Here is a 24,813-nt window from a genome sequence, read left to right on the forward strand (position 1 = left end):
TGGAGGGCTGAAGGGCCTGTTCCTGTGCTGTAACTTTTTGTTCTTTTGTACAAAAACCCCCACTTCAATTAACACCAGGCTCCAACCACAAATCCACTGATGTAAATCTGAGTCACTAAATAAAATAACAGTTGCTTCGAAAAGATGTTAATGGACTTTTAACAAAACCTTGACTATTCCCACAGCACGGACAGATATATCAATCAGGACAGTTGCTGCTCAAGTATTCTTTTATTTTCGAAACAATTTTGTTGAATGTAAGGACAGTAGGTTCTCAACAACAACTTGCATTTGTATAGCACCTTTAGTGTGGTAAATTACCATAAAGCAGGGACGGCGCTGCTCCCTCACAGCCCCGGGTCGATTCCCGGCTTGGGTCACTGTCTGTGTGGGTTTCCTCTGGGTGCTCCGCTTTCCTCCCACGGTCCGAAAGACGTGCTGATTAGGTGCATTGGCTATGCTAAATTCTCCCTCAGTGTACCCGAACAGTTTCCCGAGGGGATTTTCACAGAACATCACTGCATAAGCCTACTTGTGACACTAACAAGTAAATATTAAAACGAACAGGATTGTTACCAGGCAAGATTTGACAGAGAGCACATCAAGGGATGTTAAGACAAGTGCGTGTCAAAGAGGTAGGTTTTAAGCGGTGTCTCAAAGACGGAGCGGTGTAGAGGCGAAAAGGTGTAGGGAGAGTGTTACTGCTGCCTACAGATGAGGTCCCAGTCTCTCCTCTTGACTTGTTAGGGTGGTGACCTGCTGGAGTGCTGAATTATGCAGCCTTTCACCCAAACAAGCACTTCCCTCGGGGGAACTTTGAATGTGAGTGCTGATGTGCCATTCTGACTGTCTCTATTCTTGCGATTCCAGTTCACTGACTCTCCTTTTCAACTGCCTTTAATCAGCCTGTAAAACAACTGATGCAGCAATACGGTGGACAGTTATAGAGTCAACCCAGATTTGAAGTCTTAAAAAATTCAATCCCCAAACAAAAAGTCTCCCCTCCGTACTGCTGCTAACCACTTGGTGCAGGTAAACATTTAAGCAGAATTTTTTTTTGCGGCTTATAGAAAACTGTAGTATGACACATATTTAAAAGGGCACAAAAGATCAAAAAAGTATCGGTGGGGAGAGATGCGGAAGGATTAGTAAGTAATACTGAGATGGGGAACACAAAGTTCTACATTCTACATGCAAAACTCTCAGAAGTGTCGATCGCTGTTTAGTCCTTGGAGGAGGTAGGTATTTTTGGATGGCTTATAAACATATTAAACCAAGCCAAAAAGCTGCTTTCCTGATAGCAAACAATACAAGGAATGTGGACAATTGTTTCACTGCTGATCCGGCATCACATACAATAAAGACTTCACTGCAATTTCCTGCCTGCTTATCGCTCTGATATAATTTCAAATTCCGTAAGTGTGAGTACATCCGTACATTATCACAACAGCCAGTCTGTTGTTTGCGAACGAGAAAATCGTTTCATTTTGTCCCCCCTGTTCGCTGGGCTACCGGGGAATGTTGTCACTTGTAATGAAGCGCGGGTAAGACTGAACCTGCTACAATGTAGGACAGCAGAGAAATAACCCCGCAGGAAATATTAAGCTCCCAGTCTTGCAGTTTAAACAAGTGTGGCCACTTCAGGTCCAAGCTACCAGCAAAAAAAATGTTAACAAGAGCGCGGTGAATGTTTACTACCTGTCCTGGCGGTATATCCAGCTTCATCATTTTAATCCCTCCCGAAAGCTCCAACACGTGCCTCCTCTGCCTGTCCTCACGTCTGCCTTAAGCTTTAGTGCGTTGCCACCAACCTTCACTGCTCAGCGGTTAACGTAGACGACAGTGAACCTGACACTGGACGGAAGTAAGTTGCAGTGAAGGCTTTTTCCCGTCAGTGCTGCTAATCCATTCTTCACTCTCACTATCAGCTGGCACAGCATGTTGCGATGCACTGGGGGGCTGTGTTTGTGTGTATATGTGTTATTTTTCTCTGTTAATGAGTCATAAATATTTTAAGGTTGGCTTGGCAGATTACACACAAACTCTTCCCTTTTTTGTGTGCCAAATAAGCGCACAACAGTTGAAGGAAATGATTACGGGATTGAAGTGTACTTTGACTCTATTGGTTCAAAAATATTTTTTTTCACGCAGCTGACTTTTCAACAGGAGAAGTTAACTCTTTTGGTGCTGAATGTCTTTGGGTTTTTTTTCCCTGGAAAGTTCAGCTCTCGTTCTGATGAATAGGCTTGTGCCGGTGCCAAGTACAGATCTACAAAGCCAGAATTCGGGATACATTTTTTCTCTCTCTCGCCCCATGGGTCTTTCTCTCACCATGAGACTCACCACCACCTTCTCAAGGGCAATAAGGATTGGGCCATGAACACTGATCTAGCCAGTAACACACCCTTTTTTTTGGTTCATTTGTGGGACATGGGTGTTGCTGGATGGCCAGCATTTATTGCCCATCCCTAGTTCCTCTTGTTTCGAGGGCAGTTGAGAGTCAACTGTGGCTCTGGAGTCGCATGTAGGCCAGACCACATAAGGAAGGCAGATTTCCTTCCCTAAGTGACATTGGTGAACCAGATGAGTTTTTCTGACAGTCAAGAATGGTTTCACGGTCATCAGTAGATTCTTGATTTCAGATTTTTTTATTATTCAATTCAAATTCCACCAGCTGCCATGGTGGGATTCAAAACTGGGTCCCCAGACCCTTAGCTGAGTTTCTAGATTAATTGTCTAGTGATAATACCACTAAGGCCATCACCTTCTCTAATCCCATGAATGAATTTGAAAAAAGCTCCTGTTTGTATATCTACTCTGCCTGTTTCCAACTCTGTAATGCAATTTGACACCACCCAGCCTCAGGTCATTTGCTGGTGAGATCTTTATCCCTTCCTTTGTTTCCTCAAAACTTGACTATTTCCTGGCTGACCCCTTCAAATTCAACCCTGCTTAAACTTGAGGTGAATTAAAACCTTGCTATCCGTGTGCTTTGTGCTCACAACAAATCCCGTTCACACTTCAGCCCGATGACCTACATTACCTTTTGGTTAAGCAATGCCTCAATTTCAACATTTTCATCCTTGTAAGGTCTCATCTCCTCTCCCTTTCTCTGTAATCTGCCCCAGGCCTCTCACCCTCTGAGATAATTGTGCTCTTCCGATTCTGGCTTTCTGAGCATCCCCAATTTTAGTTGGCAGCCATGCCTTCAGCTGCCTAGGCCCTAAAGTGTGAAATTTCCTTCTTAAACCTGTCAGCCTAACGCTCTTCCCTCAGTTAAGATGCTGCTTAAAATCTAACTCTTTGACTCAGCCTTTGGATCTAATTGCCCTAATATCACCTTATGTGGCCTAGTGTCAAAAGTTTGCTCCTGTGTAGTTTCTTGTAATGCTTTGTTTTACCTTAATGGCAGGATGAGCGGAATAGGCCAAGGATCATATGTATAATGGCTCACACGTGAAACACTGTAAGACTCACCTAACATAAAGAGCCAACTGGAAAATTCTGAAATATTAATATGCCATCATGTTTTTTGATGAAACATCAACTGCATTATACATGTGCAAGTGTACTTGTGAAGTTTTGTTCTCACGCTCTTGAGTCTACACTGACAAGTGGTTAGTGGAGTCAGAGTCTTCCTCTTGTGTCACTTTCCAATTCTGGCTTCTCACACCCCTGCACCAGTGAGAAGCTGTGCCTTCAGTTGTTGAGTTTTGACATTCTCTCCTTAAACCTCTGCCCCTCTCTACATCTCTCTGTTTCTATAAAGCCTACCTCTTTGATCAAGCTTTTGATCATCAGACCCAGTAGGCTGAAAGAATGGTTGCATCACAGAAGGAGACCATTAGGCTCATTGAGTCAGTGCTGGCTCTCTGCAAGACTAAATCAGAGTCCCACTCTCCACCCATTGCATTGTTGAGGGTATTGTGATATTCACATTGAAATGACGATTATAGTTTTAAAAAATTCTTCTTCCTGGCTTTGTGCCGATGTTGATCCTTTGAGGCAGATGACCTAATTCAGAGGCTTCTGACAATGACATTCAATCCAGCCAACTGTTAGAAAGTATACAAGGATGGTCTAAGGTTACTTACAGTGTGCCTGAGCTTGATATTGTGATACTCTCTTTCATTATTTGATTCATGTCATCAGGTCAGCAAGATTGTTCACACAAATAAAATCCCTCTTTTTTGCATTTTACTCTTACTGATTTCAGAATATTAGCCCACATCACAGCAGCTGGACCGCACCGTCCTAATGTCCTTCCACCACTTTTCCTGTGTTGACCCCAGTAGATTAAGGAGGAGGTGTAGCCCACAGACATTTGTTTCATGTGCTACATTTCAGTGGTACCAATGGTGCAAACATCCGTTTAACCAGTTTTAGAAATACAGTGTATATTGGACAGGATTCTCTGGCTGTTCACACCAGCAGGATTCTCTGGCCTGCTGCTGTGAATGTGGATTTGGCTGAGTGCAAAATTCTCTGTCCTCGCTGGCAACGATGGCAGGATGTGAATGGCCAGAGAATTTTGGCCGTAGGATGAAATTTTCCTGTCCTGCCCACCATGGGAATCATCGCAGACGGGACACGGACCATGCAAAAATCCATTGATCTCGGGTGGGGTTTTCCAATTTGGGGTGGGCACAGCCAGAAAATCCCACCCCTAATCTCGGATTATCCAAATCAATGACTTAGAGGAGACCGCCAGTACAGTAGAGCAGTAGGAAGTTTGTAGCAGTCACATTATTCAATTGTCTTTTTTTGCACTGTTTATGAATGATATTCCAGTTTCTTGATAAGGTGAGTTGAGCATTAGTAGCTGGTGATTACAGCATCTGAGGGCAATAATATCAGCCATTCAACTTCAAATCTATTTATTTCAGTTAAAGAATATTCCAGTTTTAACCCCAGGCTCCTTCAGGTAAACTGTGAAGGATTTCATGAGTATAATTCATATTCTGACATGCTTTACCTGGATAGAATGTTCTTGGGATGATCTCATTGAGACGTATAAGATGATGAATGGGATGGATAGGATAGAGGTGGAGAGACTCTTCCCGCTCAAAAAAGACAGTAGGACTAGGGGGCACAGCCTCAAGATAAAGGGGAGGCGGTTTAGAACGGAGTTGAGGAGGAACTTCTTCACTCAAAGGGTGGTGAATCTCTGGAATTCTCTGCCCGTTGAAGTGGTGGAGGCTGCCTCGCTAAATATTTTTAAGAAGCAGGTTGATGGGTTCTTGATAAGAGAGGGGATTAAGGGTTATGGGGAGAGGGCGGGAAAGTGGAACTGAGCCACGACAGATCAGCCATGATCTTATTGAATGGCGGGGCAGGCTCGAAGGGCTAGATGGCCTACTCCTGCTCCTATTTCTTATGTTCTTATGTTCTTATGCCTACTCAAGACTAATATATAGCTTAGAAGGAAAAAAGACTTGTGTTTCTCACACACCTTTCACCGCATCAGACACTTCCAAGGTACCTTACAGTCAAAGTGTAATCACTGTGATAATATAACATAAGAACTAGGAGCAGAAGTAGGCCATCTGGCCCCTTGAGCCCTCTCCGCCATTCAGTAAGATCATGGCTGATCTTTTTGTGGCCTTGGCTCCACTTACCCGCCACTTACATAACCCTTAATTCCTTTACTGTTCAAAAATTTATCTATTCTTGCCTTAAAAACATTCAATGAGGTAGCCTTAACTGCTTCACTGGGCAGGGAATTGCATAGATTCACAACCCTTTGAAAAAGTTCCTCCTCAACTCAGTCCTAAACCTGCTTCTCCTTATTTTGACGCCATGCCCCCTAGTTCTGGTTTCACCTGCCAGTGGAAACAGCTTCCCTACTTCTATCTTATCTATTCCTTCATAATCTTATATGTTTCTATAAGACATCCCCTTATTCTTCTGAATTTCAATGAGTATAGCCCCAGCCTACTTCGTCTCTCCTCCTTTCAATCCTCTCCATCAAAGCCAATCTTTTCAATCTAGTGAATCTCTTCTGTAGCCCGTACAGTGTCAGTATATCCTTTCTCAAGTAAGGAGATCAGAACTGTACACAGAACTCTAGGTGTGGCCTCACCAGCACCTTATATAACCTCATTGTTTTTAAACTCCATCCCTCCAGCAATGAAGAACAAAATTCCATTTGCCTTCTTAATTACCTGTTGCACCTGCAAACCAACTTTCTGTGACTCATGCACAAGGATGCAGCATGCTACAATATTTTACCATTTAAATAATAGTCCATTTTGCTGTTATTTCTACCAAAGTGGATGACCTCACATTTACCAACATTATGCCCACTCACTTAGATTATCTATATCCCTTTGCAGACTTTCAGCATTTTCTGTGCATTTTGCTCTGCCACTCATCTTACTGTCATCTGCAAAGTTTGACACTGACACTTGGTCCCTAATTCCAAATCACCAATATAAGAAATCTGTGCACAGCCAGAGTCCACAAACAGCAATGTGATAATGACCAGGCCATCCAGTTGATTGAGGGATCAATACTGGCCAGGACACCAGAGAAACTTTCTTTGAATAGTGTAGTGGGATCTTTCACCTACATCAGCGAACACGCACAGATCCTGGATTTAACACCTCATCTGAAAGAGGGCAATTCTTGACAGTCCACAGTCACTCGGGTGTCCTGCACTAGGGTGTCCGTAGAGATTATACATTCAAGTTGCTGGTCCCACATACAATCTGGTTCAGAGGTAAGAGTGTTAACATAGAGCCGTGGCTGACACCCGTATGGGAAAATGGTCATGAAAGGAGATGAATTGCTTGAGGTGTTGAGATAGAGACCATTGCAATGTGAACCAGTATCTTTACCTTTAAAACAGACTCACTTTCTATACTCTGAAACGTGAGCCTGATTTTACTTTGCAGCCTTCCTGAATGAGACCCAAAGCATTGCACTTTTGTAACTCAGACCTAGAGTACACATTTCATGGAAAACAGAATTGCTTCATTGCTGTGTACTTTGCCAGTGTTTGGATTGCTTTGATTCTCTCCTGAGATTCTAACGGCATGAATTGACAATAAATTTATTCAGAATTGGCCTTGTCAGAGGCACCCTATAGTATCCCCGATGAGAGGATTATGTCCTTTCTGTTCCCAAGTCTCTAGCAGCTGTGAGCATCTCTTAAAATGGCCCTATGTTGACTCTAGTTGATAAGGATTCAAAGACTACCAGCTGTATGCCACAGTGACCTGGCACTTTCCATCAAATTATTTTTGAATCAATTTGTAATGTAGCATGTTTTGTTTCCTACTGTATTAACCCAGATTATTTATTTTAGTGATTCTGCAATCTGTCTTGTTCGAGCAAATAAATCAGCCCTGTTTACTGCACTCAGCCTTTGCTGTAATGGACTTTGCCTTATTCCATAGAATGGTTTCACAATTTCTGTCACTAAATATCTCCCATCAATCAAATCTGTTTGTAATTTGACTTGATCGATTTTCCTCCTGATAAGATATCATTGCTACAACTGTCGTGACCTTGAAAACAAAAGAGGAAGAGTCAGAATTTAGTCATTTAGGTCACTCTATTTATGAGAATGAGTGAGCAAGGTTCATCAAGTAAATGGTGGCCAGATGCTGAGCAGGCCATTCATCTCCTGTCTGCTGACTTGGCTTTCCTTTGGGTTGAGACCTGCAGCTAAATATCTATATTATGGTCATTGTAATAGGGCTTTGAGTAGAATGTTGCATTTTGTTTTCAGGAATGAACTCTCTAACTAACACAAACACAACACTCATTAAACTATTTGGTTTGTTTATGTAACTGTAATGCTTTTTCAATTCGGCATTTTTAGAGATACTGTACAAGTTCATACTGCATTTCTATATGATGTTGGGCTGGGGGAAGTGAGGGGAGTTTACTGCTAATGTTGATCTCTCCAGACACGATTAACGTTGCCTCCAATCAGTAGGTTAATGCAAAACAGTGGGGAGAAAGTTTGTTGTTAATCTTACGAGCATACTGGATCGCTGGAAAGAAACCGATTTAATTAGGCTTTCAAATGCTTTCCTCTAAACTATATGCTAATTTGATGTATCCTGTGGCCAAGATGTGTTGCACTGGGCAGTAGATACTTGTTTGTAACCAAATGTTACTTTCCTCTTTGAAAACAATTATAAGCGGTTGAAGAGTGAATTCCTTTTCCTGGCAGGCGTGAAACCATGATTGGGCAGGGGACGAGGCTAGCCCATTGCACTGGGGGTGTGGTGAGGCTTGTGATTGTGGTTTGCCCAGGCTAGGGTGGGGTAGAGGGTCAGGGTGGCCAGTGAGGTCGGACCATGGGTTTAACCTGATACTTTTTTTCAGAGCCATCTCGGCCTTTTGGCTGGGATGAAGCATGAGATCAAGCCCGGGAATGGGGGGGGGGGGTGCAATGCCTCATCGTTCCTCATGTGGAGACCATGGTTCGTCTGGGCTTGAGTTGGCATTTTGATTGGAATTTGGGTACCAAAAGGTTAAAAAAAATTTGAAAGTTACAGCATTTCTGAATTGTAACGCTCTCACCTCAATAAATCTATGAGCCCAAGCCTTTATTCTAGGACTGCGCACGTATGTTGACACTGCATGTATGTATGTGTGCGTTTATATTGTGCCATTAACGTAGTAAAAATGTCCTGAAGCATTTCAAAGGAGAGTTAGCAAACAACAACAGCAAGCCATGTAAGGAGATAAAATGTTTCGTCAAAGAGCTGGATTTCCAGGAGTGTCTTAAAGATTCTGTACTTAACTATGGAATGAATTGGAATAGATTTTTTTTGTTTTTTTTAAAAGAAACACGTTGAACTTGCACTCTGTTGCAAAACAGTTATTTTGAGAACCCAGAAGTTCCCCAGATTGTTTAACCACAAAACAGCTTGCTGTACAGCAGCCAGCGAATTCCTGGGGGCGGGAATTGGGAAAGAACGGATTCTGATTGCTATGTTCATTATGGTGGAACAATGAGTTATTAGCGACGACACTGGAATGAATGATGCCATTGTTTTGTTCTTTGCCACGGAGATTACACAACTGACCATCCTCTGTATTTTTGGTGTGCGGTTGCTATTTCTGGTATCTAGCATCACCTTGGAATTGTTGAATTGGAAATACGATATGGTATTATTGAAGTAAAGAATGGCTTGTATTTATTAGCACCTTTTGTGGCCTCGGGCACCCCAGATTGCTTTACAGCCAAAGAAATACTTTCAATTATAGTGGATGTTGTAGAAAAGACATCAGCCAATTTGCACACACCACACCCGTACAGATAGCAATATGGTAATGACTAAATAACCTATTTTTAGTGATGTTTGTTGAGCGATAAGTGTTGGCCGCAGTAAACCTCCCTCTCTTCAAAGTAGGATCCTTTACATCCAACTGCAAGGGTGAACGGGACCTTGGTTTAACATCGAATCTCAAAGATGGTATCTCTTGACAATAAGTACTTGATCAGCAGTGTTACATGATTTACGTGTTCATTAGCCTGAACACACAACTGTCTGATTTGAGATGCGACTAAGTGAAGGCTGGCACCTAATGGCAATGTCTCAGGCATTCATATGCTGGGGGGGTGGGGGGGAGCTTGGGGTTTCAAGGAGGTGCTTGCTGTTGTTGTTTGCTAACTCTCCTTTGAAATGCTTCAGGACATTTTTACTACGTTAATGGCACAATATAAATGCACACATACATACATGCAGTGTCAACATACGTGCGCAGTCCTAGAATAAAGGCTTGGGCTCGTAGCTTCATTGAGGTGAGAGCGTTACAATTCAGAAATGCTGTAACTTTCAAATTTTTTTTAACCTTTCGGTACCCAAATTCCAATCAAAATGCCAACTCAAGCCAAGTCCAACCATAGTCTCCACATGAGGAACAATGAGGCATTGCACCCCCCCATTCCCATTTTCTATCTCAAGACATCCTTGAACCATGTTACCGTTGGTCTTAATCTTTATAATCCTTCCATGGAGTTTGTATGTTCTCCCCGTATCTGCATGGGTTTCCTCCAGCATTGGACTGGGTTGGGCACAGTAAGAAGTCTCACAACAACAGGTTAAAGTCCAACAGGTTTATTTGGAGTCACAAGCTTTCGGAGCGCTGCTCCTTTGCTAGATTTGCCTGATAAAAGAGCAGCGCTCCGAAAGCTTGTGACTCCAAATAAATCTGTTGGACTTTAACTTGGTGTTGAAAGACATCTTACTGACTCTGAAGATGTGCAGATTAGGTGCATTGGCTATACTAAATTGCCCCTCAGTGCATCCGAACAGGAGGCGGAGTGTGGCGACTAGGGGGTTTTCACAGTAACTTCATTGCACTGTTAATGTAAGCCTACTTGTGAGACTAATAAAATGAACTTTAAACTTGTTTGCGTTTTTACAATAGTAAATCGCTGTCCAGATCTTTTGCTAAGACATCCAATATCCAGGTAAACTACAGCGAGACCCAAGGATTGTAACCAAGAATCCTTGCTCCATTCATCAACTACTAGAGTGTATCATGGTGCCTCTGCTTCTGAATCTGTTCTCTATTATAGCGACATTCAGAATCTAAATCAACAGTTGGTTGATTTCGATAAAACAGATAAGTGTAAGTATGTAGTTAAAATTACTTTGTTTTCCCCATGATATATTCAGTAATAAAAACAACACCTGTTTTCTGTCCAAAGAACAGACGTTCTTACAACTTTAACATAGCCCAGCGTCGCAGCTGATTGGCACAGATTTAAGGCAGAGAATGTTGCCATAGCTGGCTGGAAGCTAAGAGTGTCTCTCCTGGGTAAAACAGGTTTCCATAGAAATGCAATTGATACACAGAAAACAAAAGAGATCCCTCATAATTACATCAGATCCACAACAGGTTGGGCTGTGACTGGTTGGAAAATCACTTTTGTCATTGAAATAGAAATGGCTTTCCAGCAATTGAATTGGAGTCATGGCATTGTTGCAGCACAAAAACAGGCCATTTGGCCCTTCATATCTATGCTGGCTCTCCAGCTAGTCCTTTAAATCTGCCATCACCACCTCTCCCCTCATTAAAAAAAACACTATTCATCCCAATGTCCTAGCAAACTACTGCCCCATTTCCAATCACTCTCTCCCCTCCTTTACTTCTGCAAAGACTTTGAACATGTTATCACCTCTTAAATCCATTTCCATCTTTCCTGAGATTCAATGTTTGAATCCCTCCAATGAGGTTTCCACCCCACCATTGTATCAAAATGCCTCTTCTCAAAGTCACAAATTACATCCGTTGTGACTGTTACAAGGGTAAGCTTTCCTTCCCAACCTAGCTGCAGTCTTTGACACAATTTTCCACGCCATCCTCTCCCAGCATTTCTCCACTATCGTCCAGCTGACTGGGACTGCATTTTCCTGATTCCTTTCTTATCTATCTCATCATAGCCAGTGAGTCACTTGGAATGGCCTATTTTCCTGTCTCTGCATAATTACTCCTTGTGTGCCTCAAGGATCCATCCCACCACCTATTTCCAATCGACATGCTGTCCCTGTCATAGAATCATAGAAATTTTGATTTGATTTATTATTGTCACATGTATTAGTATACAGTGAAAAGTATTGTTCGTTGTGTGCTACACAGACAAAGCATACCATACATAGAGAAGGAAAGGAGAGAGTGCAGAATGTAGTGTTAGTCATAGCAAGGGTGAAGAGAAAGATCAACTTAACATGAGGTAGGTCCATTCAAAAGTCTGATGGCAGCAGGGAAGAGGCTGGTCTTGAGTTGGTTGGTAATTGATCTCAGATATTTGTATCTTTTTCTCAACAGAAGAATGTAGAAGAGAATGTGATAAAAGAGGACATTCGGCCCATCATGTCTGCACTGACTCTTACCCAGGCTTATCCTCCCACCCCTACATTAACCCCATAGCTTCCATGATCACAGCCTTCCCTTTCTCTGTAATATCCTCCAGTCCTACAACACTCTGGGATATCTATGTTTCTTTATTCACAACCTTTTTTGCAACCCCGATGCTAACTGCTCCACCTTTGGTGTCCATTGCCTAAGCCACAAACTCTGAAGGTCATCCATAATCTTCTCTGCTTCTCTACCTCACTTTCTCTCTTAACGATATTCTTCAAACACTATCTCTTTGGCAAAGCCTTTGATCATCTGACCTAATATTTCTTGAAGTGACTCGGTCCTACTCTTGTAGGACATTGTATAAGTTATTGTTGTCCTACTTCCTCACCATTTCCACATAGTCCTGGAAATTTCACAGAATCCCTACAGTGCAGAAAGAGGCCCATCAAGTCTGAACTCTGAAATAGCACTCTACACAGGCCCACTTCCCTGCCCTATCCCTGTAACTTGTGCATTGATCATAGCCAATCCACCTATTCTGCACATTTTTGGATATAAGAAGAAATTAAGCATGGCCAATCTGTCTAACTTGTACATCTTTGGAGTTTGGGAAGGAACCGGAGCACCTGGAAGAAACCCAGGCAGACAAAGACAGTACAAACTCCATACAGTTGCCCAAGGCCAGATTCGAATCATGGTCCCTGGCACTGTGAGGCAGCATTGTTGACTACTGTGCTGCCGCCTTCTTTTGAGATACGTATACACTTCTCCCTTGAAAGCCATGATTGAATCTTTTTCCACCACACTTGGTTCTCTGGGACTTTTTCTGAGCTGCCTGCCCAATTGCTGACTCATGCCCCCTTGCCCCCCCCATGGTCCCTAACTTAATTCATGGTACCTCCATAGCCATTCACCCCGGATCCACCATGGTTAGATCTCCAAAGTGGAGATGAAAAGAAATAAGCTGGATAATGAAAAAAATTCCCATTCAAAAATCCGTTTAATGTTTTAAAATCTCCTCAGGTGATCAATCTCTTAGAAAAATAAATAAACCTCTATTCAGAAGTCATATTGAAGAACATAAGAAATGGGAGCAGGAGTAGGCCATCTAGCCCTTCGAGCCTGCCCCGCCATTCAATAAGATCATGGCTGATCTGTTGCTGCTCAGTTCCACTTTCCCGCCCTCTCCCCATAACCCTTAATCCCCTCTCTTATCAAAAACACGTCAACCCGCGTCTTAAAAATATTTAGCGAGGCAGCCTCCACCACTTCAACGGGCAGAGAATTCCAGAGATTCACCACCCTTTGAGTGAAGAAGTTCCTCCTCAACTCCGTTCTAAACCACCCCCTTTTATCTTGAGGCTGTGCCCCCTAGTCCTACTGTCTTTTTTGAGCGGGAAGAGTCTCTCCACCTCTATCCTATCCATCCCATTCATCATCTTATACATCTCAATGAGATCTCCCCTCATTCTTCTAAACTCTAACGAGTACAAGCCCAGTTTATTCAGCCTCTCCTCATAGCTCAACCCCCTCAACTCCGGTATCAGCCTAGTAAACCTCCTCTGCACTCCCTCCAAGGCCAAAATGTCTTTGCGCAGGTGCGGCACCCAAAACTGCACTCAGTACTCCAGCTGCGGCCTCACCAATGCCCTATACAGCTGCAGCAAGACCTCCCTACTTTTATATTCAATCCCCCTCGCTATGAAGGCCAGCATCCCATTCGCCTTCCTGACCACCTGCAAGCTGGGTTTTTGCGACTCATGCACAAGGACCCTGAGGTCCCTCTGCATCGTCGCCTGCCGCAGTTTTTCGCCCCGTAAGTAATAGTCCTTCCTACCATTCTTCCTACCAAAGTGGACCACCTCACACTTGCCAACATTAAATTCCATTTGCCATTTCCTGGCCCATTCGCCCAGCCTATCTAGATCCTTCTGCAGGCTCTCCACACCCTCCGCACTATTTGCCGTTCCCCCAATCTTGGTGTCATCAGCAAATTTCGACACCCTACACTCGGTTCCCTCCTCCAGATCATCTATATAAATGGTAAAAAGCTGAGGCCCCAGCACCGACCCCTGGGGCACTCCGCTAGTCACCATCCGCCAAACCGAATAGCACCTAATCCTAATCCTTTAATAGGCCCTTTAAATTATCAATAGAACTGTGAATTCAGAATGCCTTAGCTTTTCAAATTCAGTCAAGCATTCATAATGGCACAATAAAAGCATTTGAGAAAATATCAACATAGAACTTATTGAAATGTCACAATCACTGGTACTGTATTTTTCAAACCTGTAGCGGGTGGTCTGTCAATAAAAGCAGTCCAGCAGAGGGATTTTTAAGACTCTGAATGACAGATGCAGCCTTTTTTTTAAGTTTAGAGAGCAGGGGATTTAAAAAAAAACTTCAGATCATGTCAGGTATACAGACCTTATCTACCCTTCAAAAGTGTTCACTCCGTCAATTTGTGAATCCCATTTGCAACAGCCCAAATGAAGCATTAGCACTGAGTTCAAATTGCCCTACTGAGTTCGAGTTTCCCTCCTGTGTAAAATCACATCCCTTCCCCATCCCTCGTCAATTAAAATCTGATCTGTCGGAAGTGGGGGCTCAACTTATACATCCAGGTCCGGCCCACCATTTTAAAAAGTCCACAGAGACGGGAAGGCATCCTAAAAAATCCTGCCATGTGCCTCTCTTTATAAAGCCTTTCAACTATGTATTTGATTCCCTTTTGCAAGTTACCACTGAATCTGTTTTGACCACCCACTCAGGCAGTGGATTGCAAATTCCAACGACTCACTGTGTAAAAACATTTTGCCTTACCTTCCCCTGGTTCTTTTCCCAGTGACCTTGAATCTGTGTTGTTTTGTTACTGATCCTGTCTTTATTTAGATTCTCCTTATTTTCCCGTTCAAAACACTTCATGATTCACTGGGAAGTCATTCAGTCTTTCCCTCACTAAGGTGCATGCTGCCAGTTTGTCGAGAAGCGCACCCATCCTGATTGCAGCCAACTCCCAAGCCTATTTAACGGTGTAAAAACCAGCTAAGAAAGGTATGCTTTGTGATGTATAATTAAAATTGCAAGCTAATTAGTTGCAAAAACTAGTTGCTGCTAAAGGTAATTTTAGATGATCTGTTTATAGCCTCAGAGGCTGGAAGGATGATATTTATAATTGCTCAATTCTGTGTTCCTGGCTGAAGGGATAGAAGTGCAGATGTAAATACCGCCAGTGGTTACAGTTTAGCTTACTTGGCTGCTGAAATCTTCAAGCTGTAGCCAAGCTAGCTCTATAAAAGGATCCAATCCTAATCTTAAATTTACCCAAGCAATATGTAACATGCCCATTTTAAAGTTCAGCATGCCATGTGACCGACTGAATGAATGATAATTGTATCGAGCTAACAATTACTGCGTAGTGTGTGTGACTCTTCAATTCGCATCAGCCATTTAAGGCATTGCCAAAAGAATTCTAACCTCTGAGGTTAAACTGTTTTCTTGAGCTCTGTAATCATTCACAGTTCCATTATGTTCCGTACGTGCTTCTACTGAGATGCGGCACAATGTCTGGTGTAATATGACTGCGTCAGCTTCTGCATCTGTAACAGATGTCATATTGATTTGGAGATGTTTGTAAATAACATCTCAGCCTTTAGGCTAAGATCAAGCCCAGGACTAAGCCCGAGATCAGGTGTAATGCCTTTTCTTGTCAGCTTGGATCTTGTATGTCTCTTTTGTGGGGACCATGAATTGGATTGTAATTTGTTTTTTGGAGCAAGCAAGGAGTTGGATTAAGGGCTTGCCCTGTCCACTCTGGCTTTGTAACTCTGAGGAAGGAATAAGTTTTTTCTTTACAAATTTTCGGTGTCAGCAGTGGCTCGTTGTGTAGCACTCAGGCTCTGTCAGTCAGAGGGTTGCACGTTCGAGTCCCACTGTGCAGATCTGAACATAAAATGCAGGCTGACACAGCATAGTACAGGTGGAGAGCTATGTTGGCTGAGGTGCCACCTTTCAGATGAGACTTTAAACCAAGGCTCAGTCTGCCTTGTCAGATGAACGTGAAAATTCCGTGGCATGATTTTGAAAAAGAGGACGGGAGTTTTTTAGCAGTGGCCTGATCAATACAATACCTAAAGAAAGGTTATCTTGTCCTTATCACATTGCTGTTCATGGGATCATGGTGTGTGCCAATTAGTTGCTGTATTTCCTACATCACGACATCAACTTCACCTCCAAAGTATGTCATTGATTGTGAAGTGCCATGGGATGCCCTGAGATCGTGGTAGGATTCTATAGGAATTCACATCTTCAATTTTCTTTCACTTTACAATGAAACAATTCAGTTTCTTCCTCAGTGTTGGAACCTATTTGGAGGCTTACAGTAAAAATCCCTGTTTTACTTTAATGTCCAATGGTTTGCAACCATCTTGAAGAGCCAAATGCTAGAATATCTAACTTTAGTACTTTGTGTGTCACCAGAAGTGACAATTGGGTTAGAGCGACTCGTAGGCTGGTACAATGTTCCTAGCTTCTGATACCCACAACTGAAATGTGCCACCTGAGCTGTCTCGAAACCTTAGCCCCACTGCAAGTCCCAACATTCCCTGCAAGATCTTCCTTGTCTCTCAGTGTATGAATAGCCCAGCTCAGTCACTGGGTCATGATTCATTATTGGGGCGAAGTAGTGGCACAGTGGTTAGCACTGCTGCCTCACAGTGCCAGGGATCCGAGTTCAATTCCGGCCTCGGGACATTGTCTGTGTGGAGTTTGCACATTCTTGCGGGTTTCCTCTGAGTGCTCCGGTTTCCTGCCACAGTCCAAAAGATGTGCTGATTAGGTGGATTGGCCATCGTAAGTGGCCCCTTAGTGTCAAAAGGATTAGCAGGAAAGATTTGTTGGGTTACACGGATAGGGCCTGGGTGGAATTGTTTTTCATGCAGGCTCGATGGGCCAAATGGCCTCCTTCTGCCCTTTAGAAGTTCTTTCGTTCTATGATTCTATTGTTCTCAGGATGCAGACATTGTGGCATTTATTATCCATCCTGAGTTGCCCTGAGAAGATGGGAGTGAGTTGCTTTCTTTTCCAGCGGTTTGATGGTGAATGAGTAGTGTCTTGTAGTCCACTTATAGTTGTATTGTCACTGGGCTAGTATTGTGGGGACCCAGGGTAATGCTCTGGGGACTCAGGTTCAAATCCCCCCACTGCAGATGGTGAAACTTGAGTCCAATAAAAATCCAGATTTAAAAGTCTTATGACGACCATATCGTAAAAACCCATCTGGAAATCTGTCGTCCTTATCTGGTCTGGCCTACATGTCACTCCAGATCCATTTAAATGTGGTTGACTCTCAAACACCCTCTGGAATGGCCTAGCAAACCACTCAGTTCAAGAGCAATTGGGAATGGATACATCCCTGAATGAAAAAAGTAAAAATCATTATCATCATCATCTACTGATCCACAATGTTTAGTGGTCTGCCTTCTCCGTGAAAATTCTTATATATACACTGACATTTTAAAAAGTTAACTCTGTGGAACTGGGGCTAGACTGGGGAAATTGTTTGAAGGGCTTTGGTGAGATGGTTAGATTTTTAATGATATGATCTTTTTCTATACTCCTGATCTCTGGATTGCTGGCTGAGGACCATAATTACTATTATATCTTGCATGATTTAACTGAAGCCATCAGCACATTTAGATTCAGTCCATTCCATATGATTATGCTGTGACAGTTTCTTGGCTTAGCAGTCCAAGCTCCCACTGGCAATCAGATACCTTGAAGTTCAGTAATCCCTCACTCAATCAGACTTTTGACTCGGCCAATTATTAGACCTCTCACCTCCTGCACTTCAATAGCCATGAGCAAGACATGTTAATCTGCTGCATAACTGTGTTTCAGTCCAAATGTGCCCTATCATGAAACTGTTGTTAGGAAACATGAAGAAAATAAAAGGTTTTTTTTGCTGTCTGTAGACTGTATTAAGAGGTGTGACAATGCCATATAGGTATGCAATCAGACAAAATTTGACATAGAGCCACATAAGGAAATATTGAGACAAGTGGCAATTCTTGATTTTAAAAAAAGGCTGATTCTTGATTTGGTAAAAGGCTGAGAACTTTGCGGGTGATAAAATCTTGAGTTAATTTTCAGTGAGCAAAGAATTTTGACTGCATAGCTTACCTCTCGGCAATCTAGTGGAAGTTGACGAGAGAACCACCTACAGTTTACATCGGCATTGCCAGTTGATGTTCAAACAATTATGGAATTAAATTGCAGTCGTCACCTCAGCACGCCAGCATAATTAACACTGACGTGTGCATTGTACTCCCCGCAATACAATGCACGTGAAAATGCTGAATAATACTGCAAAATATCCAGAAGGGATTTTGGATTTCAAACCAATCCACAACATGGTGATGTTACCAGGGGTGGCGGGGTGGCACGGTGGCACAGTAGTTAGCACTGCTTCCTCACAGCGCCAGGGACCTGGGTTCGATTCCCAGCTTGGGCCACTGTGCGGAGTCTGCACGTTCTCCCCGTGTCTGTATGGGTTTCCTCCAGGTGCCCCGGTTTCCTCCCACAATCCAAAAGATTTGCTGGTTAGGTGCATTGGCCATGCAAAATTCTCCCTGTGTGCCTGAATAGGTTCCTGAGTGTGGTGACTAGAGGATTTTCACAGTAACTTCATTGTAGTGTTAATGTAAGCCTACTTGTGAATTGCAGTGTTACTGTAAGCCTACTTGTGACAATAAATACATTTTAAGCTTTAACTTTACATAACAGGCTGGCCAAATGCTTTGTTCTTTTTCCTTTCTGAGCAATATAGTTGCAATTTTCTTTCTTTCCTTGAACTCTAAATATTTGTAGGTGTGCCGCTCCAAGTTAAATCAAACAAATTGCGTGGATCAGTACAATGTGCAAAATATCTCGCATAAAAGAATTCAGAAGGAGGAAAGCCATTGTGATTGCTGTATTATGAGAACTGTCTATACATTTCTAAATCACAAAAGTTGAGTATAACTTTTTAAAATGTCAGTGTATATATAAGAATTTTCACGGAGAAGGCAGACCACTAAACATTGTGGATCAGTAGATGATGATGATAATGATTTTTACTTTTTTCATTCAGGGATGTATCCATTCCCAATTGCTCTTGAACTGAGTGGTTTGCTAGGCCATTCCAGAGGGTGTTTGAGAGTCAACCACATTTAAATGGATCTGGAGTGACATGTAGGCCAGACCAGATAAGGATGACAGATTTCCAGATGGGTTTTTACGATATGGTCGTCATTAGACTTTTAAATCTGGATTTTTATTGGACTCAAGTTTCACCATCTGCAGTGGTGGGATTTGAACCTGAGTCCCCAGAGCATTACCCTGGGTCCCCACAATACTAGCCCAGTGACAATACAACTATGCCACAGCCTCACCAAGTGAGAACCTTGGCACTGTTTATATTTTCAATTCCTGTGTAGCCCAGGAACATGAAGACTGGTTTCACTGTCCCAACCCATCCTCCCTCTTAATGCTACTGCCCTAATTTAGATTAGCTAACCTAGCACATGACAGTGAATTGAATTTGGTCTCTCATGGTCTATCTAGTTTAGCAAGATGCTAATCTTTGCTTAGGTGACAATAGAGTCATTGAAATGAACCTCACTGACTTGGACAGAGCTAGGGTCATTATTCTTCAATATAGCTGAATAAGGTGCATATGTGGATGAGGGAATGAATATAACACTTGGGTTGGGTGTGGCTTTGAGGGCATGCCTGAAGGAAACTTTAAGTAAACATCAGCAGAGGCACCAAGACATGGAGAGGGTGGATGTCAAGGAATGAGAGCTACTCCATCAACATCTATAAAGTAACAAAATAGGTTCACCTTGATGTCAGCATCTCATCCAAGGACACCAGCGTCATGAACTCTTGATGAACATTATTTCCAAGTGCATCACAGGTGAAGCTTCCCACCTGCTCCATTCGCAAGCAAAACAACACCATCCCCTACCAGGAGATCCTGGTGACCAGATGGTGACCAAGCTCCGAATAAAACTCTACAATACGCCGAGAGAAAATGCCCCACCTTTCACCATAATAGTTGTTTCTTTAAAAAGTTACTTGGGGTGTGGCTATCACTGGCAAGGCCAGCATTTGTTGCTCTTTCCTGGTTTGCCTTCATCTGAGTGGCTGACTAGGCCTTTCACCCTTACACATCTGCAAATTTAGCAACAGTGCCTTCAGTTCCTTCCTCCAAATCGTTAATGTATATTGTGAAAAGTTGTGGTCCCAGCACTGACCCCTGAGGCACACCATTAATCACAGGCTGCCATCCTGTGGAAGACCCCTTTATCCCCACTCTCTGCCCTCTGCCAGTCAACTAATCCTCTATCCATGCTCTACTTGTGCTTCTCCCACCCTACCACACTTTGTTTTATCAGCAAACTTTCTATTCCTTTCTCATGTTCATAACTAGCTTCCCCTTGAATGTATCCAGGCTATTTGCTTCAACTACTCCACTTGGTAACAAGTTCCACATTCTCACCTCTGTCTGGTTAAATAAACATCTCCTGCATTCCTTAGTTGATTTATTGAAAGCTATCTTATGGCTGCAGTCTCTAGTTTTGATCTCCCCACAGATGGAAACACACCTCTACTTCTGCCCCACTGAACCCCTTTGTAATTTTAGTAATTTCAAGCGATTCCTGCCAAAGTCTGTGTCAGGTGAGATGGTGAAATACCAGAGGATGTGCAGTGTTTGTAGATGTAGATAGAATCAGCATCACTTCCTTTAGAAGAGGATGGAAATAAAGTGGGAAAGGGGGGAAGCTGGTGCATTTAAAATTTGCTGACGATGCCCATTTCTTACACCAGTCCAGTTCCAGTAACTAGGCATGTTCAGATAGCAACCGGTGTGGTCTCATCACTGCAGTGTCTGACCATCTATTACCATTTTGCTAATCTCATTCAGCCAGCTCAAAGCAACTTGACAGACCCACTTCCTATTTCTCATTAACTTCCCCAATGTAATGCTCAGTTTCTTTTTGAGTCTCCAGTCTCGTCCGATTTCACCAGGGGGTTTAAATATTCTGTTTACTTGGTGACCCTGCCACCCACATATAGATCTTGCTGCAATATTCTTATTTCAGTTTGTGTTTGGCATGTTGGGAAACATTTTTAGTTGGGTCAGTCACGACTTGGTGAGAGAACTCTTGTTCTGTGAAGCAGGAGGTTCTGTGTTGAAGTCCCACTGGCGAGATTTGAAGATGTAATCCATACCCTGACACTACCTCTGCCTCGCTGATGATGTGTTGCGCTCTCAGAGCTGCCATTTTAACCTTAATCCAGAAAGATGTAAAAGAAAGCAGAGGTCTCCTTGGCTGTTCTTCACATAGTGCCAACCTGTGTTTGGCCACATTACAAACACGCATCCAGTGGCCATCAAGTGTTGGAGGGGGCACGAACCCAGAGTTTCTGGCTGTGAATTTAGTACAGCTCCTATTTTAATATCATCTGTGGCAGAGCAGTAACAATGACTGAACCTACACCCGAGTTCCCTGTCTGACAATTAGAATCATAGATCCCTATAGTGCAGTAGTGCAAAGAGAGGCCATTCAGCCTATCGAGCCTGCCCATCAAGCCTGCAACCTGCACAGTTCCACCCAGGGCCAACCCTGTCACCCTGTATATTTAGCCAATGTGGAGGCGGGGGGCAATTTAGCACGGCCAATCGACCTAATTCCCAAAGGAAGCCAGAGCACCTGGAGGAAACTCACGCAGACATGGGGAGAACGTCCAAACTCCACAAAGACAGTGACCCAAGACCAGAATTGAACCTGGATCCCTGCATGGCAAGGCAACCTACTCTGTGAGAAATTCAAATAGATGTTCTCTAATTTGATGGTTTTCTTTGCATGAATCCCTCCTTAATGCTGCTGGATAACTTAGACATCTGCACAATAAAGGTAACCATGATGTGGAGATGCCAGCATTGGACTGGGGTGGCCATAGGCAGAAGTCTCACAACACCAAGTTAAAGAAGGAACAGTGCTCTGAAAGCTCGTGATTCCAAATAAACCTGTTGGACTTTAACCTGGTGTTGTGAGACTTCTAACTGTGCACAATAATGAGATCAATAATAGGGTTTAGAGGACTCAGATCTCTGAGTTCTGGGAAGATGTTCCTTGGATCTAACTGGCACTAATGCAGCTTTTCGAACCCTTAGTATTACACAAAGCAACCTTTCTCTTGGTGCATACATAATCAGTAACCGCTCGGGCACAGAACAAGCCAGTGATTCATAATTTACTTGCAAAGTTTTACTTCTAATTAGTGAACATATTAACATGCGAGTGAAAGTAAGAGTGAAGCCAAGCCTGTTGAGGCTTGTTTGGGAATTGCACAACCCATTGCCATTGCCCTCTTGCCTTCGTGTCAGGCCTGCAACCCTGTGGTGTCAAGGACTTCCACTCTGCTGTGCCAAGAAAGGTCACTTTTGCAAAAGCTGCAGCTGTCTGCTTGATAATGAATTGATAGTTCAATGACTTGCCCCCACCCTTTGACTGCCAAAGAGTAAATTTGCTGCTGCTTCACAAACCAGATTTGAACACGCGATAACAGATACAGAGAACCTCATCCAGATTAGAGTTGCCAGCTCTCTGGGAATTCTGCAGGACTCTCCAGGATGTTTGCTGTGAGTGACCCAGGAGTAAAGCTCATGATGGGCGAGTGATGGTGGGGGTGTGGGGGGGACGGGTTGGTTGGAGGCAGGAATATATGCAGCCAGAGCTGACAACCCTAAACCAAGAGTGAACACCCTCTCCCTCCCTCCTCCACCACCACCACCACCACCACCTCTACCCCGTCTGCTTGCTCAGTTCAGATCCTGATTACCAAGTCAGCTTTTCAGACAAACCAAGTGTTAACAGCAATTACAGTACTTTGGAAGTAAAGTTCTAGCTTGACAAATGAGCTACTGTATTAAGCAGGCGAGGTTCTGACTACAGCCAAACAAGCACAGTAAAAGCTATCATTCAAACATTAACTTAGTCAGCCACTTCGGAGCCAATCATACTTTTTATCTGATCCAAAAGTATTTTCCTGTGGGTAGTGTGTGTGTGTGTGTGTGTGTGTGTGTGTGTGTGTGTGTGTGTGTGTGTGTGTGTGTGTGTGTGTGTGTGTTTCCTGCAGTGTTTGCAGTTAAGAGTTCAAATAATGTTGCACATAGGGCAGAATTCATTCCTGATTGTACATGTTAATGGATAACAAGGTACTGCGGCCTTGTCAAAATGCTGGACCATGGGCACAAAATGCAACTTTAGTGCTTCCAATCCGAGTAAATACTACATTTACTTATCCCAATCATCCCCTGGCAGAGTTCGATCCTTTAGGCTTCCGGTTGGCTAATGCAACTTTGCCAGCTGTTGTAAGCCAAGTTGACCAAGTGTTGAGTCACCTGACCCCATATCTCTCATCTGGCTCAGTGTGAAATTCTTGCTCGATAACATACCTCTGAAGCACCTTGGGGCATTTTGCATTGTTAAAGACGCTGTTTAAATGCAAATGTTTGTCACTGTCCACCCAGGGAACAGATGAGCTGTCCAGAGTCGAGTATAATGTTTGGAATTGTGAGTGAAGCTCACCGTGCTGCAGTGTGTCAGTCAACAGAGCATTGAAGGGAAACCTCTGCTCCATTGCATTATTCTTGCCTTCCATCTCATCCGATATTGATTCGCGCCTTGATGGTCAATTCTGTTTTTAGCATTGCCTGGTGAAGCTCAGATCCTTACTCTGGCATGTGGTAGATGAGTTGAGAAGGTTAAGGATTTGGACCTCTTCCTGGCCAGCTGAGTTTTCTGTTTTTCCTCAACTCTTCCAAAGCCCCTTTCAAATGGTCAGCCTCCTGAAGTCATGGTTGTTAGCAACGATGTCCTAGTGCCTCTGTTGTCATCTACCACTTCATATCCTGCCTGCAGTGGAGTTATGGATGTCCAGGAGATTGTGGCTCAGTGGCCAGTTCATCCCATATGAAGTTTTTGGGCAAACAACTTAATTCATCTGGTGAATATGGCTAAGCCAGCATATACATTGCTAGCTTAGTAATGAAGTTGTCCCTGTTACATTAAGGCTTTGCAGGAAAGCTGGAGTGTCCTCTTCAGGGTAGAAGTCTGGGCAAATTTTATGGAGGCTTTGGGCTCCCAAGCATCAGGGTGTTTCCTCTCGACTTTGCTGATTGGGTCTAGAGGAATGCAGGACTCTACATTTGGCCCTGTCATGGTTGCAGGAGCTGCTGGAAAGATGACTATTTAAAGATCAATCTGCCTTTGGACTCCATTCCAGATTTTCTTTGTCAAGGTTTACTCCTTTACCTTGGGGGAGGCTACTCTCAAGGCAGCAGTGCCCTTTGCCCATTGCTGGGGCTTGGTTGACAAACGGTAGGGTGTGTCCATGAGCCTGTACATGGCATGACTGAGAGCTAAACCTCCTCTGAGTTCCTTAGAACCTTCAGCCTGTGTCCATGAGAGGCCCAGTTTCTATATGTCACCAGGAGGAGGCACAGCCGATGGGAGAGGCTATATACTGACAGGGAGAGACTTGCATGTTTGGCTCACCTTTTCAAACCAGTGGTTTGGGCTGTAAATGAGAAGCAAACCAGCACACAAAAATAGCTAACTCTTCATCCACATACAAGATAAATACCTTTGGCCTGTTGGACCCATTGGATTAGTGTTACCATCCTCCTTCTCACCTCGTTGGCTGAGAGAGCAAATTTGTATTGAAGTTTGGGCTGTTTTAGAAATATAGAAACTAGGAGCTGGAGGCATTTGGCCCTTCGAGCCTTCTCTGCCATTCTATATGATCATGGCTGATCCTCTGTTTCACATATTTCTGCTTTCTCTTCATACCCCTTGATGCCATTAAAATCTAAAGAAAATTGACCTCTTTCTTGAATACATTAATTGACTTGGTCCCCGCTGCCTC

The 24,813-nt window shown here is 43.3% G+C and overlaps 2 protein-coding genes across 5 annotated transcripts in view; one reads left to right on the forward strand and one right to left on the reverse strand.

Annotated features, from left to right (window-relative positions):
- The window catches only part of LOC145354869 (protein cholesin-like), a 326,372-nt gene that overhangs the window by 221,360 nt on the left and 80,199 nt on the right, over positions 1 to 24,813 (forward strand). The window contains exon 1 of one of the 2 annotated variants that reach the window (XM_080206423.1): positions 21 to 822. The exons of the other annotated variant lie outside the window; for it this stretch is intronic. Within the exon in view, the coding sequence (XP_080062549.1) occupies positions 775 to 822 (48 nt within the window). The 5' untranslated portion in view covers positions 21 to 774. Of the gene's footprint in view, positions 1 to 20; positions 823 to 24,813 lie in introns of those variants that run through there. 2 annotated transcript variants of the gene reach the window in all.
- Positions 1 to 24,813, reverse strand: part of gpr146 (G protein-coupled receptor 146) — an 88,499-nt gene that overhangs the window by 9,246 nt on the left and 54,440 nt on the right. The window contains exon 1 of one of the 3 annotated variants that reach the window (XM_080206418.1): positions 1,699 to 2,001. The exons of the other annotated variants lie outside the window; for them this stretch is intronic. The gene's annotated coding sequence lies outside the window, so the exon portion shown is untranslated. Of the gene's footprint in view, positions 1 to 1,698; positions 2,002 to 24,813 lie in introns of those variants that run through there. 3 annotated transcript variants of the gene reach the window in all.

Source organism: Carcharhinus amblyrhynchos, chromosome 18 (assembly GCF_965287045.1).
Source record: "Carcharhinus amblyrhynchos chromosome 18, sCarAmb.v2.hapA, whole genome shotgun sequence".
Lineage (NCBI taxonomy): Eukaryota > Metazoa > Chordata > Chondrichthyes > Carcharhiniformes > Carcharhinidae > Carcharhinus > Carcharhinus amblyrhynchos.